This window comes from Bos javanicus, chromosome 16, assembly GCF_032452875.1.
Source record: "Bos javanicus breed banteng chromosome 16, ARS-OSU_banteng_1.0, whole genome shotgun sequence".
Lineage (NCBI taxonomy): Eukaryota > Metazoa > Chordata > Mammalia > Artiodactyla > Bovidae > Bos > Bos javanicus.
In genome coordinates, this window is record NC_083883.1 from 29,228,856 (window position 1) to 29,252,446 (window position 23,591).

At 36.9% G+C, this 23,591-nt stretch overlaps 1 protein-coding gene across 14 annotated transcripts in view; it reads right to left on the minus strand.

The window, feature by feature from the left end:
* Window positions 1-476: 476 nt before the first annotated feature.
* ENAH (ENAH actin regulator) overlaps window positions 477-23,591 on the minus strand; it is a 157,902-nt gene continuing 134,787 nt past the window's right edge. For 4 of the 14 annotated variants that reach the window (XM_061382369.1, XM_061382368.1, XM_061382370.1 and 1 more), the window contains 10 exons: window positions 22,623-23,423; window positions 20,378-20,682; window positions 19,246-19,391; window positions 19,031-19,088; window positions 18,196-18,244; window positions 15,599-15,665; window positions 12,972-13,034; window positions 9,761-9,839; window positions 4,024-4,081; window positions 477-3,468 (listed from right to left, as the gene is read on the minus strand). In XM_061382369.1, coding sequence (XP_061238353.1) covers window positions 3,431-3,468; window positions 4,024-4,081; window positions 9,761-9,839; window positions 12,972-13,034; window positions 15,599-15,665; window positions 18,196-18,244; window positions 19,031-19,088; window positions 19,246-19,391; window positions 20,378-20,682; window positions 22,623-23,423 — 1,664 coding nt within the window. In that variant the 3' untranslated portion in view covers window positions 477-3,430. The remainder of the gene's footprint in view (window positions 3,469-4,023; window positions 4,082-9,760; window positions 9,840-12,971; window positions 13,035-15,598; window positions 15,666-18,195; window positions 18,245-19,030; window positions 19,089-19,245; window positions 19,392-20,377; window positions 20,683-22,622; window positions 23,424-23,591) is intronic. The other 10 variants (XM_061382378.1, XM_061382375.1, XM_061382376.1 and 7 more) reach the window with 5 other exon arrangements.

Here is a 23,591-nt window from a genome sequence, read left to right on the forward strand (position 1 = left end):
GTATTCTGTATAAACAAACACTACAGATACAGATTTCACTACATTTAAAATTCAGTACTCAATAAGGCCCTTGACTACACAATGTCCTTTATGCTGCAAACTATATTAAGAAAAATTTTAACTGCCATCAATGAACTTAATGTATCTCTGCTGTAGAACAAAATGGAGTAGACTTAAACATGTATCATTCTCTTGACTGTAAGACACCATACCAAGCTGGGCCAAGAGAAAATAAGAACAAACAGGGGACACCCAACAGTTATTTCAAGCAAAAAGCAGATACATGACCACATATTCCCTCTGTATACATTACTTAGTATTTATGACTTATGAAATCTTTAAAGAATAGTGTCGTGATATGTAAACTTTAAGTAGTGAAATCATGGATTTTAAAGAGCGTTTTTTACATTCAAAACAACTTATTTAGAACCAACAGATTATGTCAGATTATCTAAGTGTCACAAACAAGCAACATGTATATACTGCAATTTTATTTCAATCGCACAAACGAAGTTAGCGTGTAGGAAATTTAAATGGAACAGTATGGTAAAAATAGCAGAGAAACAAAAATTCTACAAAGGAAGTACACCTAGAGCATGAGGATTCAACATTCATTAGTGTTTCATCTTCAGTTCTGATTGACACTTGATGCTTGCAAATTCTGAAACAAACTTTGAGATCATGATGACTATTCTGAAGAGATTTCAGCACCAGCACTAAGGTTGTACATTCAGTTGGTTTGCAGTTGACTTGTTAGCCATTTACATAGTGTGTAGTACAGATTTGTCACAGGTCAGATCACAGTGTTAAAGGAAAGAAGTACCTTCCTGTAATTAGAAAGGATCCCCTAAACTGCACTCAGCTTAAGACATCCAATGTACAAGAGCACGAAAACCATCATAATAATGTGGCTCCAAGGAACATAGTTTTGATAAGGAAAATAACCTAAGCTTCTGTTTCCCATTTTAATTACTGAAATCTCTAACAATGACAAAACTGTCACACAGGACAGTAAATGTGTACAGTAATTCAATCAAACTTCTTGGAAAGAACACATTTAGCAGTCTGGGATAAAGCAGAACGACAGGAAATAAAATGTGATTCAACACTGGTTCTTTTTGTCATTTTACATAGACATGTTAATATTTAGACCAAGGCACAAAACGTTTAGTGCATAAACCAGTTTCTTCTTCAAGATCTAGCATTTTTAGCGTAGTCTTTTATCTTACTTTGGACCACTTATACCCAGTACTCTATCCTACTGTTTAACTTAATCAACAAAATCAAAAATGATTTCTGACCAGATTTATGGGGGACATAAACATTTATATCTCCAAAGTGTTTGCATAACCAAAAGTACGGTAATAAAGATGGGAATGCCTCCTATTTCTTTAAGAAAGTAGTACTTTATAAGCTTGCTGCATCTTTAATGTCTTTACTGGTGGATGACAATATCTGATAGAAAAAGAACCGCATATTAGAATTATGATAGCTCATCCATCACAGATTAATCTAAAAATGAAGTTTCTACAGAAACAAGAACTGTTTTAATACGGGGGAAAAAAAATTTCCTCATTCAAACCTCTTTGAAGTGGTGATGGCCGCAAACCTGCATTTAGAAAACTATGCTATCAACAAGCTCTGTCTTATGAAGGAAGATTAAGAAATCCAGAAAGCAGACAACAGTGGATTATTTCTTCAAAATTTTAGTAAAACTACAGATAATCAAAGATTTCAAAGCAAATATGGCACATAACAACTCAAGCATAAACCAAGATGGAGAGCCTGGAGAATTTTTGATTTCCTAGATTTCCAAAAAATGCTATCATTGTAACATACAGGATTGCTCCCCTATTTTAATCTCAGAAGTTTCAAAGAAAAGGGAGTGCATTGCACACACACACACACACACGTGAGTGCCCACACAAACACGCACACGTACATGGTGGTAAGTAGGGCATCTAGTTCCTTCTTCCTACCACCTAACTCTCTATTTATTAAAAGAAAATTATGCAGGACCCCTCGTCGTTTTTCCCTTTATCTGATGATTTCTGTGACCTTAATTGCTGCCATCGTTGTTACTTTTCTAGTATTTCAACGTAAAAGTCCGAAAGCAGCTCTGAAGTCAGGAATGTGTACCTGACACCTGGATAACTACAGGGCACCTAGGTAATAACAACTGTCAGATTCAGGGACGAACGTTTGAATTCCACAGTAAGACAGAATTCACGTGAAGCTCAGAATCATGTTTCAGACCATTGAAGTTACTGAATTAAAATACAAATAGCTGAAGACATGATGTAAAAGATTAAGTACTCGGTTCTGTTAACATATTTACCAATTAAAGTCACAAAATATTCCTCATCATTATTCATGCAGATAACTGAGAAAAAAGATAGTGCAGAAATTAACTTTAAATAAAAAGTTATTCCTTCCCCGCCTCCCACTCCCTATACTCTACAAAATGTTTTCCCTGGGACTAGGCCTTGAGAAGGCCACTACATATTAGTTTAACATGCATTACTGTCTGCAATTAAAAAAGCTAATTTTTGTGGTGGTTGTAATTACGTTATAAAAATGTCCACATGCATAAATCTAAAAAAGGTTGAAAACCTACAGTAAATCTACAATATATTGTTTTACATTTGACCACTGGTTTGTGTTATGTAGGAGTCATAGATTTGGTAAAGCATTGTAACAATTTAGGAAGGCATCTAAATCTTTAAATTCTGGATGAATTTTATGTTTGAATCTACAAAATTGCATGAAGGCTAAACTCGAGAGACCTCCTATCATTCTAAAATTCCTCTCTGGACAAATCATTTTTAGGACACTTTCTTATAAATGTCACCTTTTGAAAGCACATACAATTACATTTGTTCCACATTTTATGATCTTAACCTACACAGGGCTGATCTCAATTATCCATGGAATATCAAATATGATAGGAAGACAAACCTGAGAGAAACATTTACAATACAATAGCATCACTTGCTAAATTCTTCATCAGCATTCTCTGGAAAAAAAACTTCTCAAGCCTTTCTCCTCTTTATTTTAGCAATGGACTGTGGAAAATGTGCAATTGTCTCTTGACATGAAAATATTTTCAATGTACGGTGATCTTGCCTGACGGGTTTAGTTATTTTCTGCATAACTGATATAGGAACTCCTATACGACTCTCTTCCATCCTGTTGTAAAGGTCAGAAAAAAGCAGCAAACTGGGAGGGAAATAGCTTATCCGCCGGAGTAGTAATGTTTGAAGGCTTTCAAAGTATGTTGGTTTTCCCCTCCTTCCGACTGTGTATCTCCGTTTTCTTCTTACAGCTCACAAAATGTAAGGGTTTTGTTGTTGCTAACAGTTGTTCTTCGCAGGTTTTTATTTTCTTCTTTTTCCAGATGAAAAGTCCTGTCTCTCCTTAGTTTGTTTCTCTACGCAGTATTTGACTTGCTCAGTTCCTGCCTGATTGCTGGTAGGAAAAGGAAAAATATTAGAAATAAATATAATGGTAAGGTAATATAAGTGGGTGATTCATTCTTAAGAAATCTTAATGACTGCATTCAAACTCACAGTAATACAAAGATAAACTGTGCATCTTTCATTGAAGAAATCTATGTTATTATTTTTACAATATTAACATCATATATATTTATATATTCTCTCCATTTTGTACACAAAATGAAAACACTGATTCTTTGGGCTCAAAACAAGAGTTCAGTGGGATGGGATGGATGAAAAGGAGTAACCTAGAGAAAGAGTGGTTTACTTAGTTTTCCATCTAAAACTACTCAATACCAGAAACTTAAGAGGAATTTTGTTTACCCTGTTTTCACAAATAATTTCCATTATATGAAGGAGAGAGACCCTCTCTTTGGCATCTGAAGCCAGGTAAAGGGCAGGATAATATGGGAAAGTAATTGTTTTATGCCCTCAAGTAATAAACTAGGTATTTTTTAATCTTCATTTTCTTTAACATGGGTATTATTAAGCATTATAAGAGTAGCAAATTTGTTTAGACACTCACCATCAATGAGCTCTTCTTTTAGCTTAGTTAATTCTTTTCTCATTTCATCTAAAATGTCCTAAAATATTAGAGAAAAACATCAGAAATACAGAAAATAAAGATTCTTGCTTATATAAAATTTTATGAATGTATAAAATGTTAGCTCTGTCTTTTGTTTCCAGGTTCATAATTTATGACTTAGAAGATCAATTTTGGTAAATTGTGTTTTAATAGTCTTCCCTTCCCAATCTTTGCTTATTCTAGCTTAGCAAAATATGAAGCAGAATGTTTTCTAAACCTAAAATAATTACCCGGTCATGCCGTGAAAGCTATGATTCAGATAATGCCTATAAAACATATAAGAGCTCTGCTTTTAATCTAATCTTTTGGGAGCTAAGAGGCAATCCATAAACAAGTTTCAAGGAAGAACACACAAACTGGACAATCAGCTCCTGGGAAACTTGTCATCTGGTCTGAAGTATGGGGACTGCTTACGAATCACCAGAGCTGTCAAACTAAACTTCATGGAATCTAGGATTCCCCTGGAGGGCCCTCGGGGGCTGCCCTAATAGGTGGGGAAGTAGGAGGATGGGACCCTGCTGGACATACACAGTCTTAAGACAGAAGACCAGCCACACATAGCTACTGAGCACTTGAAACATGGCAAGACTGAGGTGAGATGCACTGTAAACGTTAGACACCAGATTTCAAAGGTTTACTATGAAGAAAGTAAAGTAAAATAACTAATCAGTAATTTAAACATACTGATTATATACTGAAATATTACTTTGGCTACATCAGGTTAAATAAAAATATATTAAAGTGAATGTCACCTATTTCTCTATATTTAATGCACCTGCTAAAAATTTAAAGTATGTGATCCATCTTACAAAGAGTTGGTCAAAAAGTTCACTTGGAAAAACCCTAACAAACTAACCAATCTGATCATATGGACCACAGCCTTGTCTAACTCAATGAAACTATGAGCCATGCCATGTAGGGCCACCCAAGACAGACGGGTCATGGTCAAGAGTTCTGACAAAACGTGGTCCACTGGAGAAGGGTATGGCAAGCCACTTCAGTATTCTTGCCTTGAGAACCCCATGAACAGTATGAAAAGGCAAAAAGACAGGACACTGAAAGATGAACTCCCCAGGCTGGTAGGTGCCCAATATGCTACTGGAGATCAGCTGAGCAAAAACAACACCCAGTTGTGGATGTGACTGGTGATAGAAGCAAGGTCCAATGCTGTAAAGAGCAATACTGCATAGGAACCTGGAGTGTTAGGTCCACGAATCACGGCAAATTGGAAGTGGTCAAACAGGAGATGGCAAGAGTGAATATCGACATTTTAGGAATCAGCGAACTAAAATGGACTGGGACGGCTGAACTTAACTCAGATAACCATTATATCTGCTACTGTGGGCAAGAATCTCTTAGAAGAAATAGAGCAGCCATCAGTCAATAAGAAGTCCAAAATGTAGTACTTGGGTGCAATCTCAAAGACAGAATGATCTCTGTTGGTTTCCAAGGCAAACCATTCAATACCACAGTAATCCAAGTCTATGCACCGACCAGTAATGCTGAAGAAGCTGAAGTTGAACAGTTCTATAAAGACCTACAAGACCTTCTAGAACTAACACCCAAAAGAGATGTCCCTTTCATTATAGGGGACTGAAAGTAGGAAGTCAAGAAATACCTGGAGTAACAGGCAAATTTGGCCTTGGAGTACAAAATGAAGCAGGGCAAAGGCTAACAGCATTTTGCCAAGAGAACGCACTGGTCATAGCAAACACCCTCTTCCAACAACACAAGAGAAGACTCTACACGTGGACATCACCAGATGGTCAATACTGAAATCAGACTGATTATATTCTTTGCAACCAAAGGTGGAGAAGCTCTATACAGTCAGCAAAAACAAGACCGGGAGCTGACTGTGGCTCAGATCATGAACTCATTGCCAAATTCAGACTTAAACTGAACAAAGTAGGGAAAACCACTAGACCATTCAGATATGACCTAAATCAAATCCCTTATGATTATAGAGTGGAAATGACAAATAGATTCAAGGGATTAGACCTGATAGAGTGTCTGAAGAACTATGGAAATTGTACAGGAGACAGTGATCAAGACCATCTCCAAGAAAAAGAAATGCAAAAAAGCAAAATGGCTGTCTGAGGAGTGCTTACAAATGGCTGAGAAAAGAAAGGGAAAGGAGAAAAGGAAAGATATATCCATCTGAATGCAGAGCTCCAAAGAATTACAAGGAGAGATAAGAAAGCCTTCCTCAGTGATCAATGCAAAGAAATAGAGGAAAACAACAGAATGGGAAAGACTAGAAAATCAGAGATAACGGAACATTTCATGCAAAGATGGGCTCGATAAAGGACAGAAATGGTATGGACCGAACAGAAGCAGAAGATTAAGAAGAGGTGGCAAGAATACACAGAAGAACTATACAAAAAAGATATTCATGACCCAGATAACCACAATGGTGTGATCACTGACCTAGAGCCAGGTATCCTGGAATGAGAAGTCAAGTGAGCCTTAGGAAGCATCACTATGAACAAAACTAGAGGAAGTGATAAAATTCCAGTTGAGCTATTTCAAATCCAGAAGATGATGCTGTGAAAGTGCTGCATTCAACATGCCAGCAAATTTGGAAAACTCAGCAGTGGCCACAGGACTGGAAAAGGTCAGTTTGCATTCCAATCCCAAAGAGAGGCATTGCCAAAGAATGCTCACACTACCGCACAATTGCACTCATCTCAAACACTAGCAAAGTAATCCTCAAAATTCTCCAAGTCAGGCTTCAACAGTACGTGAACCGTGAACTTCCAGTAGTTCAAGCTGGATTTAGAAAAGGCAGAGGAACTAGAGATCAAATTGCTAGCATCCGTTGGATCATCAAAAAAGCAAGAGAGTTCCAGAAAAACATCTACCTCTGCTTTATTGACTATGCCAAAGCCTTTGACTTGTGGATCACCACAAACTGTGGAAAATTCTGAAAGAGATGGGAATACCAGACCACCTGACCTGCCTCTTGAGAAATCTGTATGCAGGTCAGGAAGCAACAGTTAGAACTGGACATGGAACAACAGACTGGTTCCAAATTAGGGAAGGGAGTACGTCAAGGCTGTATATTGTCATCCTGCTTATTTAACTTATATGCAGAGTACATCATGAGAAATGCTAGGCTGGATGAAGCATAAGGTGGAATCAAGATTGCCGGGAGAAATATAAATAACCTCAGATATGCAGATGACACCACCCTTATGGCATAAAGCAAAGAGGAACTAAAGAGCCTCTAGATGAAGGTGAAAGAGGAGAGTGAAAAAGCTGGCTTAAAACTCAGCATTCAGAAAACTAATAAGATCATGGCATCCAGTCCCATCATTTCATGGCAAATAGATGGGGAAACAGTGGAAACTGTTTATTTCTTTGAGCTCCAAAATCACTGCAGATGGTGACTGCAGCCATGAAATTAAAAGACGCTTGCTCCTTGGAAAAAAAGTTATGACCAACATAGACAGCATATTAAAAAGCAGAGACATTACTTTGCCAACAAAGGTCCATCTGGTCAAGGCTATGGTTTTTCCAGTGGTCATGTGTGGATGTGAGAGTTGGACTATAAAGAAAGCTAAGCACTGAAGAATTGATGCTTTTGAACTGTGGTGTTGGAGAAGACTCTGGAGAGTCCCTTGGGCTGCAAGGAGATCCAACCAGTCCATCCTAAAGGAAATCAGTCCTGAATATTCACTGGAAGGACTGATGGTGAAGCTGATATTCCAATACTTCGGCCACCTGATGTGAAGAACTGACTCACTGGAAAAGACTGATGCTGGGAAAGACTGAAGGCAAGAGAAGGGGATGACAGAGGATGAGATGGTTGGATGGCATCACCAACTCGATGGACATGAGTCTGAGAAAGCTCCGGGAGTTGGTGATGGACAGGGAAGCCTGGCGTTCTGCAGTCCATAGGGTCGTAAAGAGCTGGACATGACCGAGTGACTGAACTGAACAAACTTTTTGGCCAGCCCAATATTTCTATTTAATAGTGATGCTCTAGACCCTCTTTCCTCTATGATAACCACTCTGTCTTTACTTATTTTGCAAAATTTCTATTTATAAAGTTCAACTTGAAATAATGGATACATCCTCTAGTTAAAAAATAAAGATTGTATAACATGAACGCTAAAAGGGCTAATAAGGTGATAATTTTAATGGGTGAAAAACAACTATCCTTTGGAAGGATTATCAAATTCTATGACTTTCTTTAGCACTGTGCACACCTTAGGTAAAATTAAATAGCTCTATGTTTAAGGCTCATCTTTAAAAAAAAAACCTTTTCACGTTTAAATTAGGTTGAAAATTATCAATTAGTTTATTTCCTCCATTTTCCAGTGAGGAAACTGAGGCACAGAACTAATAGATATTCTTTTTCAAATTAACTTAAATCAGTCTTAAAATCAAATCTATTCCTCTCATCAAGTCCCCTACTTCAGACAGTCAAGAACTGACCATATTTTAATTGCGTGCAAGCGCTCCACTTCAAGATATTTTTCCAGAAAAGAAAGCCATGTTTAACACACAGGAAACAAGCACTTGATTATCAATGACCACATGGTTTTCAAATTACATAACTCAACTGAACTGTTCAAACAGTTTTGCAGTATAAAAGTCAGGCTGATCTGAAACTGTTACTATTTGTTGCTTTAATTCCTATTTAACTTTTACTTTGAACTCATTATACTGCAACATTATTGGTACTCTTTTAAGCCCCAAACTGCTGATATTTTAAAAAATGAGTGACGGAATGGGGAAAGCGGGCTCTGAAGATAAAGACAGGATTCTGATCCTGATTATGGGACTGAGTAAATTCAAATTCTCTGAACCTCTGATGTGCACAATTTGAGTACAGACACTATGTTATCTGACTACTACCAGGATTAGGAGACAATGTCACGCTAATAACCTAGCAAATGCATAACACTGAGGTCTGCCAGATAGTCGGTAAATGCCTATTATAGTGATCACTACCACTGTTATCTTTACAGGCTATTCTGAAGTGCAGGATAAGAAGACAAAGATTAAATTGTTCATTACAGGCATAACTATCAGGTCTACAAAACTGATAGCTGTTTCACTAAGACGTCTTTAGCCTTCGTTTTCCAATCTTTTATTTTTTTTTCCAATCTTTTAAAACACTATCATTTTAAATTATTTTACCTCTTTTAGAACTAAAACAGTTCTAGGTTCCAACTATTACTCCTTCCATTTTTTTCTGTGTATATAGGTATTAAACACAATGCATACTGTGTCTAAAATACAAACAATGTCTTTTTCTTATTGACTTTTTCCCCCAAACCGCTTCCTTTCACAGAAATATGTGCAAGTACTCATCTTCCTTACATTCTTGCTAAAACCAGACCTGGTGGGTCTGCTTTGGCCAATGCTGAGTGCAAGCCCATTTTTTCTCTTGAACAACTGTACGCCATTTACTTACATTCAACGTTTATCCTATTACATTAAACCACTGTCGCTACCCTCCACCACTGCTGGCACTTTATGCAAACTGATGAACCAAAAACTGAGGCTCTGAAAGAAGTAATACAGCATGAATGCTACTGTTTAATTTCTATAAAAATATCAAGTCTATATTCTTTTCAAATACATTCACAACCTGTCAAATATACGTACATGGGGTTATTTTTAAAAAGAACAAGTACAAATAAAGGGAAGCTGCTGCTGGGCCCACCTGCTTCAGCCTGTCATAGTCCAGTCCCTCCGTCTGGACTCCGTTGGCACTGGGCTGTGACGAAGGCGCAGATTTTGGTCTGGACAAATGAAATTTTCAGGACAGGTAAGTAACACTTAGCATATTTAATGAGTTCATTAGTAATTCAAACTTACCAACCCAACACCAGATTACAGTACAATTCTTAAAACGTGTTAAAAAGTTAATTATCTTAATAATTGCAGAATTAGGATGTACAAAAATATTTTTCACTTTTACAGCATTATCAGTATAAAAAAATTAGAAAAGGTTGATAACATGACAAAACTCTTCCAATAAAGAGTAGAAGACAATGCTCTTTGGGCACGAGGAGGGTGGTAGGGTACCAGGTAGCATCATGACCAGGACAGACGGGAGGCCAGCTGCAGCGACCCAGCCCAAGTAACACCATCTTGTTCTTTCCTTTTGAAACTGTACGCTATCTACTAAATATCTGGCAAACCAACGAGAGTGAAATGATAAAGATCAAACTGTTTCATTCTGTATAAATCAATTTTCAAATTCTATGCCTTGGTTTCCAGTGGCAGGGGAAGGAATTGCTTAATGAGTATGATTTCTTTGTATGTGTTCCATTCCATATCAAGCATCAAAATAAATAAGCATCTTGGAAATATGATTAAGTTAAAAATAAGTTATTAAGTTTTAAAAAGTATGTTCGTATCCAATTGGCTTTATGGCTATTTCCCAATGAAGTTTTTATAAAGATGGTATCTGAGTGGTCATCTAACTACTTCCACAAACTTACTTTGTTTAAAAAACAGGGGGAGGGTAAGGAGACAGAAGCAGACTGTCAGTTACTATTACATTTTCAAAAGTTGAGCTTCTGTTAAAAAATTTTACATGAAGAAGTAAGTCTTAAGAATTAGCCATATTTTAAGCAAAAAGTTTCAAAATCAAATCAGTCAGTCATGACTCCCTCTCCAATTCTGGCAATAAGAGAAAACACTAAGTGGAAAAACTTAGAATTTTAACTGAATGATACTTCATTTTCAGCTTTTAGTACATATTAAGTGGCCACTTTTTAAGGGTCACAAATCAACGCAAATGAAAACTATTAGGCCATATATTTCCAACTTTGCAGAATACCAATGTGAGAAATCTGAACCAAGACTTAACAGGCATAACTTTTTCAAACTTACAATTCTTATAAGGCATATTATACTCCAAACCCATAGGCACTGTGTGTGAAGATGAAATCTTGAGTCATTGAGGTTTATATCAAACATATGACAGCTTAAAAGACTGATGTGAAGCAACTCAACCAATTTTACTACATATATGCTGCTATGTTTATATTAACAAGAAAAATAATAACTCATAAAATTTCATTCAAGAGGCACTGAATGAATAAGGCCCTGTGCTGGATAAGATTTATATGACATACTTCCTCTTGAGACAATATGCCTTTTCACCTTGTTGAGGAGGTGACTTAATTCCACAGTCATTTAAGATGCACTGAGATCCACAGTATGCAAATCACACTGCACTGCAGAATCCAATCTATACAGTAGGTATCATAAACGTCGACTTTTATGCATTTCCTTTACCCATACTGCCTGTTCCTGCTCTCCAGAAGTAAATTATTATTTATTCTGCTTTTCTTTTACATTTCACATTTAATTGGTACAAACACTGTTTTGGTTTCTTTTACTAAACTTACATAATGAATATCCTTGAAAATCATGTGAATAACAATAGTCTGTTACTTAACTGGGGAGTATGTTATAAATATATCCATATTTACTAAACAATCCAGAAAATTATTGTTATATAATTTTAAGAAATCGTGGAAACATGCAATTTGTAAAAAATTTAATTCATGCTAACATGCAATCCACCACCGCCGCCGCCACCACCACCACCATCACCATGATAATTAACTAAAGGGGGGAACTTTTCATACTTAAGGAAAGATGTAATCACCACTTTTTAAAAAAGGTTTATCAACAACATTATCTCAGGGGGATACGATGTATGAAAGCGGCAAACTGGAAAGATTTACAACAGAAAATCTCATTGTTAAATGCTATTTTTCTATGTGTTAGCAAATTTTCTAAATAAGTCTTTGGTCAAAACAATTAAACCACCTCAAAAAAAACAGGAAAAACTATTTCACTACTGTATTATAAATACTTTATGCAAATTTAACTGGCTAACAAAAACGAACTTGCCAAATATTTTAATCATCAATGGCATGAAAATAACTGTAGCTAATAACAATAACAATGTGGTCGAATAGAGTCTGATTACAGAACTCCTTACTCACTACCAAAGACAACCTCCCGTATACTATTTATGCTCCCAGTAGACTTGATGTGTACTTTAAAAAACAGATGCATACAGTAACATGAGTATAATATCTCAGTTATTTCTATCATTAAGGTTTTCGCCATAATTGGTAACAAAAAAGGGGGATTTTTATTACTTTGTAACGAGAGTGCTGCCTCTAGATACTGCCTATAAAATAACTATACTGCAACTATTTAAGTCCCTGTTTTGCAAAATTAATTCTAAATATAGCTTAAGCACTTGAGGATCTTAAGAAATTGTCAATTTTTTTTAATTAAGAAAGAAATACATGGTTCATATCCTAAGTTTTCTTAATTAAAAAATGGTATAACAGGACTCATCCTAGAAAACAAATAATCTGCTCAAGGATATTAGATGTTAGGTTGTTAAAGATACTCAATTTACTGCAAAGTACGTAGGAAACAAGAGATTTTCCTCAAATAATAAATTATTCACAATGGCTATTCACTGTGGCTGTAATACTGTCCTGTCTTCCAGTGACAGAGGACAGGATTTTCTGTTCAACTTTTTAAAGCCTTGTCTTCTAAAAGGAATGGCTTTTAAAATAAAATGCAAAAGCTAGACACTCTCGATACATGTGGACTTCGATTCTCATTCTCGTATTTCAGGTATGTTGACCATTAATGTTCATCATGATCCAAATATAAACTGATGGCAGGGAAATGAATACTATTAATTTTTCTCACTAAAATCACTCCGAATTTTTTCTAAAAGGGTGTTTTAGATACAGCTAAATATGAAAGATTTACGTTATCGCCATTTCGCCTTTGTGGTGATTACCAATCCATGTAGAAAAAGCTCAGCCCTATCCTGAAAATGTTATTTAAAAGTCTCAAATCACAAAGTCACATCAGGATGATACCTGTGTAATGAATCATAGGACCTGTTGTCAAAAACAATCTGATTTTTCCTTGGAGAATCCCGTCTATGAAGGGGAAAAACCATTTAAAGGGATACACAATAGAACTCTTAAAAATAATTCTCATTTTGTTACTGTTTTACAGGTTTTTAGTTATAGCAAACAGAAGAACTAAAGGAGTCCATTAACTTTAAAATAATTATATAAAAAAAAAAGATTATTTGGAGACTAAGTCTAGTTATGTGAGGACACTATTTACTTGATAATTACAGAGAATTCTTTTAAAAAATCATTACGTAGTGGCTGCTTTTACATACTGTAAAACTTACATAAAAATTCAACAAGTATCAAAACACAGGACATTTCTATTAGAGTGAATATAAATAAAACTACAGACTCAAATAAAAAGCACAGTAAGAATCACTGTAGCTTGAAGTATACAAAATTAGCTCTTCTAAGGAGGCATGTAAAGAACTTTTTTCCATCTTGAATACAAGATCTGTAAGCTCCCAATAAATGCCATGGGAAGGATTCATAAATTTTCCAATGTTACATTCCAGTCATGATTTAGAGCTTTTTTTTCTAATTTATTTTTTATATTGAAGGATAATTGTTTTATAGAATTTTGTTGTTTTCTGTCAAACCTCACATTAATCAGCCATAGGTCAACATTCTTGCTTTTATTCCACTGTCTGACATCTTCACTTAATACAGAATATATATTACAGGATATTAATCCATCTTATCACTAACATAATTTTGACACTGCATATTTATACTTTCAGTACTGTGCAAGGATAAAGTGTTATCCTTGCACAGTAAAGGATAAAGTGTTTTTTTGCTTAAAGAAAAGCAAAAAAAAAAAAAAGGCTAATATACTTGTTTTCAGAAGGAATGAGGGGAGTAATTTAGGAAGAAAAGCAATACAGTTCTTTAATTGGGCATTTTAGAATGTTCACTCTAGGAAAAGAGAGGAAAATCATCTACCAGAGTTAGAACATGATTACAATACACTACTGGATAATAAGAACCCATATTTGATTAATCTATACAAAATATTTTTAAAATAGTAATGCTTAAAACATTTATCAAACTTTCTTTAGAAGTCTGAAAACTCTCTGAAAGAATATTCTGTCCTTTATTAAATGAACCCAACCAGAACAAGGAACACATACATTCCACCTGGAGAAGTTTTTCCATGTCCCGTCTATGATAGAACTTTTGCCATGAACTTAAGTTTAGCTTTAGGCAAGCTCATTATGGAATCCCTATCAATGAGGCAGGGATGAAAGTAGTGACAAAGAGAAGGCATTCCTCCCCGTTACAATTTGCAACTTCAAAGGACACGGCACATCACAGGTCTGTTCTGAAAGGCACAGTGCTTGATAAACTGGGTGTTGAACAGTGCTCCTGAAGAAAATCTGTAACTACTACTAGAGATACATCAGAAGGCCACATCAATTAGGTATCTGGGAACACAAATGCAGTTTTTCCACTGTTGAAGAAACATGTTCACCAAAAGCAATTCCAGTCAAATATATTCATCTTTCAGTGACAGAGAAACTGAAAGCTTTTATATATTCAAAAAGGCCAAGTTTCTTTGTGAAATTTAATTAACTATGTCATCACCCCAAATTTTTCTCACCAACAGAAAGAACCACACAAAAAACCAACCCAAATTTAGACTGAAGCTCATGTACAACAGACCTGTGACAATATAAGGTCTATTCTTGTATTTTTTTAAATTAGGCTTCTATAATTAGATGTTAAGTCTGCTTTTTTATGAGGCAAAAATAAGGCGAATAGCTCAGAAACAAAAGGTAAAAAAAAATTTTTCAGTCTCAAGACACATACTTTTTTCTAGGAAAATTATGAGTCCTTTAAACTGTCTCATAAACCAAGAAAATGTTTCATCTATGTTTAAGACCTACAATATAAAGTTAGTTATGACAGTAAAGTATACCTGACTAAGGCATACTGAATTTGCTTGACTATGCAACACATAGCCACTTGTAGAAACATGAATTAACTAGTGTTGTTCCTGGGCATTATCTGTCTTAACTCGACTATAATTAGAAGTTTCAACTGAAAAATAAATCTTTCTACTTTATATTTTCAAAATTTTAGGTTTTATTCTGTTCTCTCTTAAACACTATAGCCTTTTCTCTCCAGCTGCTTTTCAGTTTAAAGCATTATGTTTCTTTCAAAAGTTCAATGTTATTTATTGACAGTAATAATGATATTGAGGTTATACAAGAGAATATCCTGTTTCTTAAGACAAATGCTCAAGTATTAGGGCTGAAGCAGCATATATTTGCAAACTGCCTTCCAAGTATTCAGAGAGAAAAAAGTGTGCATGTGTAGACAAGAGTTCAAGCCAATGTTGGCAAAATGTTAATAACTGGTGAATCTAGGTGATGGATACATGGATGTTTGCTATATTCAATTTTTCGGTAGTTGTTTTGAATTTTTTCAAAATGTAAGTACTGGGAGGAATAAAAGCTATCTAGAAATTTCAGACAACCTGGGTGATAATAATAAGCATATGGTAGAATTCAGATCGATAAAAATGCAGATGTTAATTTCTTAGATACAACTGTAATATAAAACTTAGAAAAAAAATTGATTACCTGGAAATAACAGGTGACTTGCTGCCATTCATTGTATTTGTTCTTTCCCAAGGTTTTCTTATCGGTTCTTTAAAAATTAAAGAACTTAAGTTAGATATCCTATATGCTCCCAGAGTTAAGATTCTAATTTGTATAATTGCAGATCCCAAAATGAAAAGAAATTACTAAGCAACTAAGTGTGACAACTTTCTCTACGAAGAACTTAGATTGTTAAATTTACAATACTGTAATTCTATACACCAGATGGTAAAAAGTTTCTCTAATAAAGATAGGATAAGAAGAATAAGGGTAGGATAATTTTGATTAATTACAATGAAATCGTAGGGATTATTTTAAATTAATAAGGATAGCTTAAATTAGAATGGGAGAGTACGGACTATACACTCTTTTAAACTATTTTTGGTGCCAATGGTAAAACAAATAAAAAGAATCTTTAATGTGTTCATGTACTTCAACATTTAATCTAAATTCAAACAGCCCTCTTGGCAAAAAATTCAAGCAACTCAAAATGTATTTCAGAATTATCTCATTCTACTGTACTTCCTTGATTTTCAAACAACCAATTGTTAGGACTTAGCAGACAATTCCAGTTAAATAAAATTAGATTTCTCTGAACTTTCAGTTGATTGTGTTTTGAAAAACGAAGTTCTAAACTGTTTTTGCTAACCGGGGCTGCCTCTCTGATGCTGTCACTGGCCTCACTAGATGACTAGGTGAAATCCGGAGTGGAAGCCTCTCATGGAAGAACAAATTTGGGCCATGGGAGAATCAAGTCTAAGTTGTGCAGAATTTTAGCTTGAAAAACTGCTGAGTTCTGCTGTGGCCCCTCCACTGGCCTATGGGCATGCACGTATGCAAAACTCCACTCTCAACTCAAGCCTGAAGCACTGCTTATTTTCCAGATTTCTGCTGTCTTCAGTCATCTAGTGAAACAAAGTCATCATTCATCTTGCTTTACTCCTTGTCCATCAACCAGTCAATCATTGCTCCTTCTGTATTCTCACAGCTAACACACTCTCACTGACCACCACAGACTGAGCCAGTGGACGTCAGATAATCAGATGAGGATGTCCATGACAGAGAGAATCAGAAACACATCCAAGAGATACCTCCAGAGTAGGGGAAAAGAGGGGAATCCTGAAGGACAACTGGACAGGCAGTGGATGGTCATAAGAACACTGTCACTAAAGAAGAGATAGGCGAAGTAATGTCTCCTAGTCTCTTCCAGCTCCAACTCCCCATCTCTGCCCATGCCATACCCACTTCCTCTACTTCCAGCTAAGTGAAATACTCTTCAAGGCAAGGCAAAATGTCATTTTCTCCTACAAAGATGATCAGGTGACTCCAAACTATACAATCTCCTTCTCCGTGATACATTTTTTAATATTCAACATGTGGTTATGAAACATTAACTTTTCACTTGTGTGTGTGTCTCAGCATCCAAGCTGAATCATGAATTTCTTGTGCTTAGGCTGACTTCATCTTTTGCTTCTTTTTGGCCTGGCAGGTGTCTGACATGTGGCAATTAGAGGAAAAAAACTGACTGCAACAAGCGAAGTAAAAAAGCCTCTAGACCTTTTGAATGAATCCTTAATTTTATAAAAATGGTACACATGTGCAAAGACACACAAAAAGACACATGCAAAATCCATGCTTCAGTTTTCCATGTTTTAAATAAGGGGATATACATTAGATAAGGAGTCTGTACATAACCTTCAGGGAATTAGTGAATATTTCAAAATGATGATCAGTTTTGTATAAAAATATGATTTTTTCTTCCCTGGGAGAGGGCTCATAGCTCTTTTCAAATTCCAAAAAGTTCTCTGACTCTAAATTATAGCTGAGTCCTAAAATATCATTGGTTTAGTAATAGCATGTATACTGATTTTGGGAAGACAAAGGTAAAAATAAGTAAATCACAAACAAGAGAATTTTTAATGAAGGTAACATAAACTGATTTGAGTCCTATTCAGAGGAAAAATTATTCACATTTACAATATTAATTATAATACAGCAATCAGGCCACTACAGATCACTATTCAGTGAGAATGAGTGGTTGTTATAGATATTTCTCTATAGTCAATTCCTATGGCTAACTCTAAATATTAATTCATCAAAATTATCAAACTTCATTCCAAATTAGGTAGGGAGAGAAACAGGCAGTTCAGTGTTTAGTCATTTAGTCAAATATGAAGAAATGACATGCAAAATCCTCGCCTTTAAGAATCAATTATTAAAAGTATTTCTTTCATCTAGATAACATATTTTTCCTTGTTTAAATGAGTAACTTCAAGTGATTAACAATAATATACATAGAATGTGTAAAAATTATGATTTTCAGAGAAAGTCACAGAAAAAACACTTTGGATTTTAATATCATCTCCCAAGGTCATCAAGAAATGAACAGCTAGCTGCTTCAGGGTCACAAAAGGTAAAGGAGAAAGTCAGTGCTTTCAAGTGTGAACCAAGAATTTTAACGTTTTAGTAGCTAAGCAGTCACTTGATCTAAACATGGGGAAAGGGAGAGTTTTTTTAATTGAGAAGTACTAATATTTAGATCAAGTTCATAAAGATGAAAATGTATCCCCTGAACTTACCAGGTGTAGTTGTTGAAGAGGCCTTAGAAGTTACAGGCTCTGAGTCTTCCTAAACATACAGAAATATATATTAATAACATCATATCTTCTAGAAATCTGCTGCATATATTTGGTGCTTTGTACCTTCGGCCATTTCCCACTTTTGCCTTCATCAGTCTCTTCTCTCTTCTACACTAAGTTTAGGCTTTTTTTCCTTTCCTACCAGCCCCACCTCCAAACTCCTCCCTCCCCCACTGCAGTTCCTTGGGGCTCCCTTCCTCGTGTGTTCTCACTGAGAACTGCACACTCAATGAGAACCACACCTGCCAATGTGCTGCTGAATGGAAGAGAGGGCACAGCTAATAACCACCAGTATCTGGTCAAATTCCTTCATTTTTAAATGCAAGGAAGCTGAAACTCTCAGATATTTTAAAAACCTAGGAAAAAGTCCTTCACTCCTTTAATGGCAGGCTTAGGTACACAATTAAATATAAGTAAGAATTCCAGTACTTTTCCCCTAACTACACACATTCAACCCATTTTACTAAGAATGTCATTTAAAATATATAAAAAGTGATGCCATTTTTAATATCTGAAGAGTTAAAAATAAATATTGTTAGTTGAAATTAATTAAATTCAAACTAATCTTTGACATGAGCTATACTTGAATCTCACATTTTCAGGTGCAGCAGACTATTTTGATTTTTATTTATTTTTTGCTCACACCACTCAGCATGTGGGATCTTTGTTCTCAGACCAGGGATCAACTTGTATCCCCTGCAGTGGAAGCATGGCGTCTTAGCCACTGGACTGCCAGGGAAGTCCTCGTGAACTAGACTCTTTTTTATTAACTTACATTTTTGTCCTCTTTTTGTTCTGTTTCTATCGTTGATCCCTTTTCAGCAATTCTTCTCCTAGGAAAAAGGTACGTCAGGTAAAAAATTAAAACAAATCATGTAACAGTTAAAAACTATACCAAAAAGGAAGGCCTGCATCTAGTTAAATTATACTTAGAATAAAAATAACACAATTCTTTCAATCCTGGACACACCCACGTAATTTCTCACTCACCTCCTGGCCAGCAGGGCACTCATTTCTTCCATTAAACCACTACCCCCTAAAGGAAGGGGTCCATTTCCACGACCTGTATCTGTTTTAGATGAGGCCGAATTCACACCAGTGGTGTTCCCTCCGCTTGGGAAAGAGGCATCTTCCATCTTAATGAGAATATAAACACATAATGAGAATATAAACACATATGTGGGGCAATCCTAATATATCAATCTTTTATTAATATATTACATTCAAAACAGAAGGATATATCCTTTTTATATTGACATTAATAAAAACATCTAGGTATTATTTTTAAAACAATAAAAATATTGTCAATAAAAACATCTAGGTATTATTTTTAAACCTTAAGAACCAATGGAGTAATTTTATGTATCAGGGAAGTTTTATCAAAGCTAACATCACCAATAATGGCATAACATGCTATCACATGTCTCCTTGTATAAGGCATTGAAAAGGATGTATTACGTTGGTGGAAAAAATTGCAAAACCTGTCCCCCAAAATGCATAACCTCCATCAAATCTTAGGGAAATACCAGATCTACAAAATACTTATATTATTGTCTTCAAAAATGTCAGTATCATGAAAGAGGAAAATGAGGAATTATTACATTTTAAAGTAAATTAAAGCGATATCACAACAAAATGTAACAGGAGTGACCCTGAAACAGAAAAAAATTGCCATAAAAGACATCATTGGACAACAGGTGAAATTTTAAGAGGTTTGTAGATTATGTAGTATTGTATCAATTAAATTTCCTGATTTTGATAATTGTATTGTGGTCATGTGGGTGAATGTTCTTCTTACAAAATACACACTTCAGTATTTAGGGAAATAGGAGCATGGTGTCTCTGATTTATCCTCAATTCAGACAGAGTGTGTGAGTTTATGCAGAAGAAAACATATACAAAGAATAAATATGGTAAAACGCTTAGTGGCCAATCCAAGTAACGAATTTACTGAAATTCTACACTATTCTTGCAACTTTTCTTAAGTTATTTCAAATTTTTTTAGTCAATGAAGTTAATAACACAGGGTTCATACAATGAGAATACAATAAATTCAATTTTTAGATGCTGAAACAGAATGAGACACACATAAGAAATACAATGAATTAGGAAATCCATTTACCCGTGACACTTTCCTAAGTTTTGCTCCAGCAATTGCAGCTGCAAGTCCAGTTAAAGGGCGATTGTCTTCAGACATGGATCCCGAAAAAAATCCAGACGCAGGGAGGGGAGGAGCAGGAGGTGGAGGAGGAGGAGGGGGTACTTGATTGGGAAGAGGTGGTGGAGGAGGCGGGGGCGGAGGCCCTGAGGATGGGAGTGGAGGAGGTGGAGGGGGTCCTGGTGGGGGAGGGAGTATGGCTGGTGCCTGGGCAGGACCTGGCGGGAGTGGAGGAGGGGGTGGAGGGGCAGGTGGTCCCAAGACAATGCCTGAGAGGAAGAAATGTTAAGACCGTCAATGATAGAGCCATGTTACACTATCTTAGAGGAAAGGCATGTAGAGTGACATGCTAAATTAAACATTTATCACAAATTTATGAGCTCAATTTACATAACAGTTAAAATCCAAGTCAGTATTAAAAAGATACTACAAAAAAAATTTCTTAAAAAATGCTAAAATTTAAAGCCAAATCTTAAGCTAACTAATTAAACGTAGAGTTTAAGTAACAGAACTTCTAAACAGATTGTCTAATTAGGTTTTTTTTGGTTCATGGGGATTTGGTAAATAAATGCTTATAAAGGTCGGGATGGAGGTAGCATCACTGGAAAGAGAAATACACGTATAGGTCGGCTGTTAGTGTTATTTGAAATAATAGACCCAAAATAATCTGGATAAACCTTCGGAGTTGAGATAATAAATCCTACACTAATGAAACATGTAGTTTACTTGCTTTCCAAAATGGCTGAATTGAGACCATGAAAGAAGGGCAGGGCCCACGCTCCAGCATCTCAAAAATACTCCATACTTAAATACAGTGTATCAAGAGAGTTGAGAATAACCGAAGTAAAGGAATCTTTACTTTATTAAAATAACCAGGAGACACAGAACTTGTACAGAGTTTTAGCCTAGAAGACAGGGGTGGGAGAATGTCCAGGTCTTGTAAAATCACAAAGCAGTGGACAAGAACAAAATCAGGAGACTGACCCTGTAGGTCCTTCCCCTTCCTTGAAGGCTTAAAGGGCTGTTTTAGGACAAATAAAATGCTATTTGCGTATTGAGTGGTTGAGTTTTTCAAAAGTGCTAACTTTGAACAGTGACACAAGCTGAAACGACAAACTCCTGGCAGAAAAACAGTGATGGGCTGTCAATCTTCCAACAGAACTCTGAGGATACAGGAGGTGGCTGTCTGACCTTGTCAAACTCTGCCTCTTCTGTCCAGCACCACTTTCACAGTGATACTGAACTGCATCTACTAGAATTGTGATGCAATGTTTAAGCAAAATTCACCAAGTCAACATGAAAAATATATATACGGAGATAACAAGACCCCTAGAACAAAGATCTTTTTTTAAGATGTGCTTAAATCCAGACTACAAAACTGCTTCTTTGTAAGTACAAATTTGTCATATTCCTTCCTGAATTTCTCACTAAATCCTATTTTAAAAAGGGAGTGGTTGCTAGGAATCTTTTTATTTACTTACAGAACCAGGTCCTTCTCTACTTAGGAATAATCCACACCTAGAAGATCATAACCCCCTTCCCTGTCACCGAGACAGCAAAGTTCGAGCATGGGGAATAGGGGGATGACTGCAGAGGATGCTACCATCTCCCAGCTATCCCTATAGGCTGCTACATCTTACAATCTGGACCATGGAATCCTTTGGGGCATACATCACGACTGCCCTCTCCCCACTCTGTGCAAAGCTGGGATGCTCCCCATGGTTTAGGGTGGCAGCCACCCCTGGAAGTTTGATACGAGAAGCCCAATGCATACAGGAGGGGCCAAAAAGAAACAGGGTCCAAGATAAGAACTGTCCCAGAGGAGACTCCTGGATGACATACATCTAATGACTACAGTTGGGCACTAAACATAATTTCTCTATTTCCCAGAAATTAAAGGAAGACACGTTTGATTATATATTTATTGTGTGGATTAATATGTCTAGTAATGTTTTCCCAGTGATTATTCAGAGAAATGTACAGAGACCCTGAAACACGGAAAAACACCTCCAACACTGCAGAAGAACCCAAATCTAGCTCAATAGGGAAATTCCTCCTACTGATCCTCCAAATGCAATCAATCCAACGGAAAGAAACCCACCTTCAACTTTTTCAAAACCATCCTCCCCATTCTTCTAGGGAAGTGAAGCTGTCTGGGGTGGAACATTTTCAAGGGCTTAGCGGTTAGTCGCGATAAGGGAAGCCTTACCCTGCTGGGCTGGAGTCTCGGCCGGCTGAGAGGCTGCCTGCAAGCCTGGCTCAGGAGCAGAGGAGTCTCCCAGCACAGAGTTTAGAGGAGTCTCCACAGAGGCAGGGGCAGCTGCAGAGGGAGAAGGGAGAACACTAGGCTTGGATGAGGGAGTTGAGGCAAGAGGGGTGCTCGGAGGTGGAGGAGGAGAAGCTTGCGATCCACAGTGTGAGAGTGGTGCGAGGGAAGGCAGTGGCGGCGGCGGCGGCGGTGCTGCTGGCCCTGAGGTAGGCGGCGGAGACACGGGGTGCGGGACAGAGTCAAGCAGCCCGCTGGGCGCTGTTGGTGAGGGGGGCATCGGGGGCACAGGAGAAGAAACACAGACGGGGAGGACAGGCCTTGGACCCGTGGCTTTGCCTGGGGGGCTGCTAATCATTACTGGGGGAGACGGAGGGAGGGGTGAAAAATTGGGAGTAGGCCAGGCACAGGGCTTCGTAGCTGGAGGCTGAGGAGAGGGTGTGTTCACAGGAGAAGAAGGTCGAGAGTTTTTGTTCAGAGGACGAGGAACTGTAGCATAGTGGGGAAGAACGGGGTGGAAGGCAGAACCTAGAGATGTTGCAAAACGTGTCGCGGGGTGTCGAAGTGGTGGTGTAGGGGGTGTGGAAGTAGGTGGCAAAGCGGTCACTACAGCGTATTCAGGAGTGGCCTCTGACACTGGAGCTGAGATGACTTTAGCGTATGATGGAGGAGGTGCTGAAGGAGGCTGGCAACTGGCATACTCAGGAAGTGGAGCACTATACAGGGAGCTGTCGGAGGATGGAGCTGGACAGAGGTAGAAAGCAGCAGCGAAAGACAGGATAAAAAAGGAGAGAGAAAAAGGGAGCTAGTAAAGCCACAAAACCAGCATTCAGACAAAATGTACAAATGTAGACTACAGTTAGTTCCAGAGAATTAAAGCACATGTGCAAATACCTGACTTCACTCAAGAAC